This window comes from Diachasma alloeum, unplaced genomic scaffold (genome assembly GCF_001412515.2).
Source record: "Diachasma alloeum isolate Michigan unplaced genomic scaffold, Dall2.0 Dall_scaffold_00501, whole genome shotgun sequence".
NCBI lineage: Eukaryota > Metazoa > Arthropoda > Insecta > Hymenoptera > Braconidae > Diachasma > Diachasma alloeum.
Genome location: NW_021680633.1, coordinates 97,888 through 103,677, shown reverse-complemented (window position 1 = coordinate 103,677; position 5,790 = coordinate 97,888). Strand labels below are relative to the sequence as shown.

General features: G+C 35.5%; 1 protein-coding gene across 1 annotated transcript; it reads left to right on the top strand.

Moving 5' to 3' along the window:
- The first annotated feature begins 2,612 nt into the window (after window positions 1-2,612).
- LOC107042679 (DNA repair and recombination protein rti1-like) lies at window positions 2,613-3,375 on the top strand. The gene is made up of 3 exons (XM_015263827.1): window positions 2,613-2,715; window positions 2,827-2,975; window positions 3,037-3,375. The coding sequence occupies exons 1-3, from the start codon at window positions 2,613-2,615 to the stop codon at window positions 3,373-3,375; spliced, it is 591 nt and encodes a 196-aa protein (XP_015119313.1).
- The last annotated feature ends 2,415 nt before the right edge of the window (window positions 3,376-5,790 follow it).

Here is a 5,790-nt window from a genome sequence, read left to right as displayed (position 1 = left end):
CCTCATCGAGAGGAATTGAAGAAGAATCATTCCGTTTGACTCGCAGCGTTAGGGATTTCGCGCGTAGTTTGGCCTTGTATGATCCCATTCCATTTATTAACCCTTTGTCTTCATCTTTAAGTGAATCTGGCTTTTGAAATTCAGGGACGGCAGATGTCATGAGTTTGTCACTGTTTGTAGAATCAGTATGTGTCGCTCCTGTTCGATTTCGACGTACACGTTGCCTCTGTTCTTGTCGTTTGAGTTCGAGACTTTTTTTCTTCAATCTTGGCATTTTATCAAAATATCTATTGAAAGAGGATAGGATGACATGCCGAATCATGATGGTATCAGTGAAATTGTATTTCATATTGAGTGAATGTCATCTAATTAGGAAGGTCGGGCAAAGCTAGAATAGATGGCAGTAGGGATCAACCCATACACGCCCATGTACCAAACGCTTTGGAAAAGGATGGTTAAATGCATGCTATCGTCGTCTGACTCATTGAACAGGATTTCGCTCCCTGGCGCCATTAGTACCGCCACTGACCACCGACCTTCCTAATATTTTCCACAGAAATCAGGCGGGAAATTAGAATTTATTCTCTCCGGCAAATACTTCTCTTCACATGATTGAATTTGGGTTAAATAGTATCACTCATTCATGTTTGCTATTCGTATGATGTGCAATACTCACTGTAATTGCTCTAGAGAATGATAAAATAGTGATGAGATTCATCAGTTTGACATAATGGAGCCAGTGGCTGCGATTGTGTTGATTCAATGCAATCAGTGAAAGGCTTATTATAATTCATATTTTGGTTACATGAATGTGGTGTTTGACGGTACGGAGTGAAGTTTGATTGATGAGAAAAAAAGAAACAACAGATAGAGAGAGAGAGAGAGAAAAAGAGAGAGAGAGAGTGAGAGAATTTGACTTCAAAAGTCACTGACGTTTTGGAGGTTTTCCCAGAGAAAATACAGATATTACTGTGCTATCATCATTAACGTGAATAACAGCTGAAATAATGGAGAACTTGAGTGACTGTGAGGAGAATTTATTAGTAAAATAATGATTCAATTAATATAATTGTGAAATTAAATTTCAAGAAGACTTTGACAAGCTACAAACGAGATCTCGAATATTACGGGCTTCAAACTATGACGAGAGGAGGAATAGACAAGTAGATTTTAGTGTAATGTACAGAGAAATTGGGTTTGGCAATTTATTTAATCGCCGACTTATGGTTTTTGTTATTTTACTTCTGTTGTTGATTGTAAGAAGTAATCAAGTTTTGTCATGATGGAAAGTGTCCACATTAGATTCTACAGACAGATATATTTACATTTAACGATAGAATCATGTCCACTCAAAGAAAATACCTTAAAATGACGCAACTTCGAAAATTCTATTCCTCTCCTGTCCTCCTCCTGACGAACATAATCTCTCACGTTATTTTTTTCTTTCTCTAATATTTTGAAGAAAATAGTTTTACTAAAGTTTATAGGGAGAGAGACACATTAATGGAATTCTTTTTTTCAGTACTCAATGACGGATGGGATGAAGCACTCATTAAAGCTCTGGATCACTATGAAAAAACAAGAAAAATGGCAGATGCGAAGAATAACCCAAAAAATCTTAGAAGGTATTCATGTAAAAAAATCGGATGAATATTAAAATTTGAACGCTCGACTTTTGACTATTCTAGGGGACGTGGAGCTATGAATAGTCGCAATGAAGGGAAAAAGAATTGAATAAAATTCGGAAAGCATGAAGTCGAGGAACTACTGCTGATTTTTTTTTAATTATTCAACTACTGGTGATGAACCATCTGGGAAATATTAATAATTCTCTGGAAATATTTTCGATAAAAATATTTCAATGAAAACCTACATAAGATAGTATATTAAATATAATTCTGGAAAGACTGGATACAATAAATTTTGGAAACTATCTACGGAAATTAGTTTGAGTCTTATGAATATTTCAGGTATATTATCAACGTATGGATGAACGGCACAAAGATTTCCTCTTCTTCCTCTTCACTTTCTCCTCTTCTTCATTTCTTTTCAGTTTCAACAAGAATGGGAGGATGTCACAATGAAGTATTGCCGCACAGAAACAGAGAAAAACGATAACATTGAATTTGAAGAGTTTAATTGAGGAGTGTTATTTAATTATAATGTCCGATTTCCAATGCTGGATTTTCATTCGATTTACGTACGATAGTTGGGGAGGGAATTGTTCCTAATGATCCGGACATGGTTCTCTAAATAAAAAATATATATGCAACTTCAGTAGAACTCGTCCAGTAACGAGTGGTATTTGGGATAGTTTGGCTCCTGACGAGAGTAAAATATTCGCGAATCATGTAGAGATAGTAAATCTGAGAACTGCTGTTTTTTTTCTGAGTGTGTAGATGCATTCATAATTCAGGGATATCTCCATCTGGCAATATTTCATGATTTCTTTCGCTAAGGTAAGAATTAAACAAATTGACGTTACACAACCAGAAATTAATAACATAATGAAGTTGTCAACAAGTTTTCAAGGCTACTGAAGACTGTAGACATGAAAGGAGCATCAAATATTACCATAAATTATTCAACGTAGGAAGTGAACAAGGAATAAAATGGCAAAGAATTACACGGATATATATGCTAGCCTCATCTACACAGCTGATGACGCATTTAAAAAAATAGGATGGTCACACAATTTGATGGAACAAAAAATTGGTAATTTGAATTGATTAATTGATGAAGACACAAAATAGAAAACTCAGAGGTTAAAAAATTTTCGTTTACTTACTAATCTTATTTACTTGTATTGTCAATTGTGAATTACAGATTTCGAGGAGACGAAAGGAGATAAATTCAATGTGGGATGCTCGACGGTAATAAAAATTGGATTAAAAGATGGACGCCAGCATTCAGATTTTGGTTATTATGAAAGCAATGAAAAAACGAGAGGAGAAGCGCTCTTCCGGGCGAGAATGGTAAAATAAAGTCATGAAGAGAAAAGAAGGTGAAGAAAAGTGAAATTTATAATTCTTTCAGATATCGACAATCAATGCATTTAGAAAAATATTATGGTACTTCGAAGAGAGCCGAAATATCCTTAAAGAACGATATTCCAGGAAATATATTTTCGAAACCAACTGCACTGAGGAACAACGACAGGAACAAAAAGACGCCCTTCAAAGGGACGAAGAGCTGTTAGAGAAGAGTCAAGGAATGACGGTCGACAAAAGAGAGCTCGAAGAAGAAATGAAAAGACAACGACTCACGCTTGCAGCAGAAAAGAGGAAGAAATTTAAAATAGACGATGCAGCGAGAATGAAGCAGGAAAATAATGATAAAGAAGGAAGGAATGAATGTAAAATGAATGTAAAATGAATGTAATGTTACAAAAAATAAAACAAGTTATTGATATATTAATAGATCTATTTGTTTTGTTTTTTTCAATTATTATTCAATTTATTTACTAATTTTTTCAGCCCATTTCAACGCTCTATTTTTTGTAAAACGAGAGAAAAAATCATGAGAACATCGTCGCGAATATTAGCAGTGCAAATAAGATAATTGATAGAAAATAAAATAAAATAAAATAATGGAATATTCGAAGTTCATATCGAAGATTGAGTGACCGAGTTGAGAGAAAAAAAAAGAAGTTGACTGTGATTAACTTCATGACCGTGTGTATCTGTGAGTAAATATCGCACATTTATTCACGAACTGGAAAATGGATACGAGAGTGGAGTACCCTGATCTAATAACAAATGTGAGAGACGGAGTGCCCCAAACGTAAGCGAGGAAATTAAAAATTGACATGATAACATGAGATAGTATTTTTACAACGATAATTTTTTATAGATTGACAGGCATGGTGTTTGCCAATATTGGAGTGCAGAATATTAATGGGACAAGATTTTATGCTTTAGTCCTTTTCAACGGATATTTCGGAACAAGATCGAAATTACTGAAAATATTAATTTACGACGAAGATGTAATTGAGCTTCTTACGAATCGATTCCCGAGGGATGAAGTTAGTTAGATAATTGTTTTGAGTATTTGATTGAAAGAAAAAAACATATGTCTTATCGAACTATAATTTGATTTCAATAGTTGATCCAAATTCGGAACGCTATTCCATATGAAAGAAGAAAAGTTGCACTATGGAATACCATCTGGAATGAGAATGATTTTTTTGAATTCGAATGGGACGTGTATTCATCAGCACAGATCAGTCTGTTTTGGAAAATACGAATGAAATCGAGAGAAATAATTGAATCGGAGTAAAACCACATAATTTTACATATGAAATTTTTAAGAGGACGAAATGATTTTATATACTACGGTTGAAATAATAAAAATAAAAAATAGACGATGCACTTCTTCCCTTCGGAAGCTTATAACCAATGTAATTGGTAGCAGAAAAATGAAGACTTTTGACATAACAGTGTGGTGTCACAAGTCTTCTGTCGAATAGGGTCGGTCGCCTGCTTGTTTAACTTCCCGATAAGGAAGTTATTGTTTTCACCCCGAAAATGAAAATTGCTAATTTCATGAAATGTCGACGTTTCATGACCAGGAGAAGCTCCCCCGATGGTTTTTGGAATGATGTCTGTGTGTGTGTGTGTGTGTGTGTGTGTGTGTGGACCGTTTTTTTCGTTCCCGATCCCGGGCGCATGCGTGATGCGATCGAAGTGATCGAGGTCGTGATCGATAGATCATCACTCGGTCAACATTTTATCAGCATGGGAGCAAATTCCCCCCACCCCCCGCCGAGTTTTTTTTTCAAAAAAGGGTTTTCAGTAAGAATATCAACGTCTTTCATCGTATATTTCAAAGTCACATTTTTCGTAAATGCTCCCGGGCGATTCCGTAGCGTGATCAAAGTTTTTTCGATTGCGATCGATAGGTATCCGCCAGGTCGAGATCCTATATGAACGGGAGTGAAATCCCCCCGCCCCTTTTTGAATTTTACAAAAAATAAAGGTGAACCTTGGATTTTTTTGTTCACGCTCCCGAGCGCATGCGTGATGCGATCGAAGTGATCGAGGTCGTGATCGATAGAGAAAATTCCCCCTACTCCTCCGAGGTTTTTTTAAAGAAAGGGTTTCAATATGAATATTGACCCTTTCCTTTGTATTTCAAAAGTACATTTGCGACTAGAAAATAAGGAAAGAAGAAAAAAATGAGAAATATTCAATTTTTTTTTCTTAGATTTATTGCGTTTTATTTATTGCAACAGCTGTTCTTGTTGCTGTTGCTCCTGCAGTTGTTGCTGTTGCTCCAGCTGGTCCTGCATCAACTGCTGTTGCTGCTGTTGTTGGTGCTGACGACCACTCTCCAGCACTGGCGACATGTGCTCCATAATGGCCGCAATGTCCATTGGCTCAGCGAGCCGGTGTTGCTGCAATGGTTGCTGCAGCTCAGGATGCTCCAGTACCTCCTGTGGCTCCTGCCTCTCCAGTTGCTGCTGTTGCCTCGTTGGCCCTGGGGCGTCTCCTTCTCATGATCTTCGAAAATTAATTATTGTTATTATTATTATTGTTATTATTATTATTATTATTATTATTATTATTACTATTAAATCGAATATTACAAAAAACTGTTGAAAAAAGTATTTTTTTCATCAATTTTTTTTATTGTTTATCAATTTCATTTGATTATTCTAATTTAAGTTTTTTTTTGTTATTACGTATTTCTTTTTTTTTTCGTTTCATCGAACTGATGTGAAGTCGGAATAATTCTCATTATTAATAATGAAATCAATTTGAATCTTCCATGCCAATGTTTTTTCCACAA

Bases quoted from the DNA above. Each gene is read 5' to 3' on its own strand.
- LOC107042679 (XM_015263827.1), top strand. From the start codon at position 2,613: ATGGCAAAGAATTACACGGATATATATGCTAGCCTCATCTACACAGCT. The intron at 2,716-2,826 runs GTAATTTGAATT...TGTGAATTACAG, and splicing joins TTTGATGGAACAAAAAATTG to ATTTCGAGGAGACGAAAGGA. The intron at 2,976-3,036 runs GTAAAATAAAGT...TAATTCTTTCAG, and splicing joins CGCTCTTCCGGGCGAGAATG to ATATCGACAATCAATGCATT.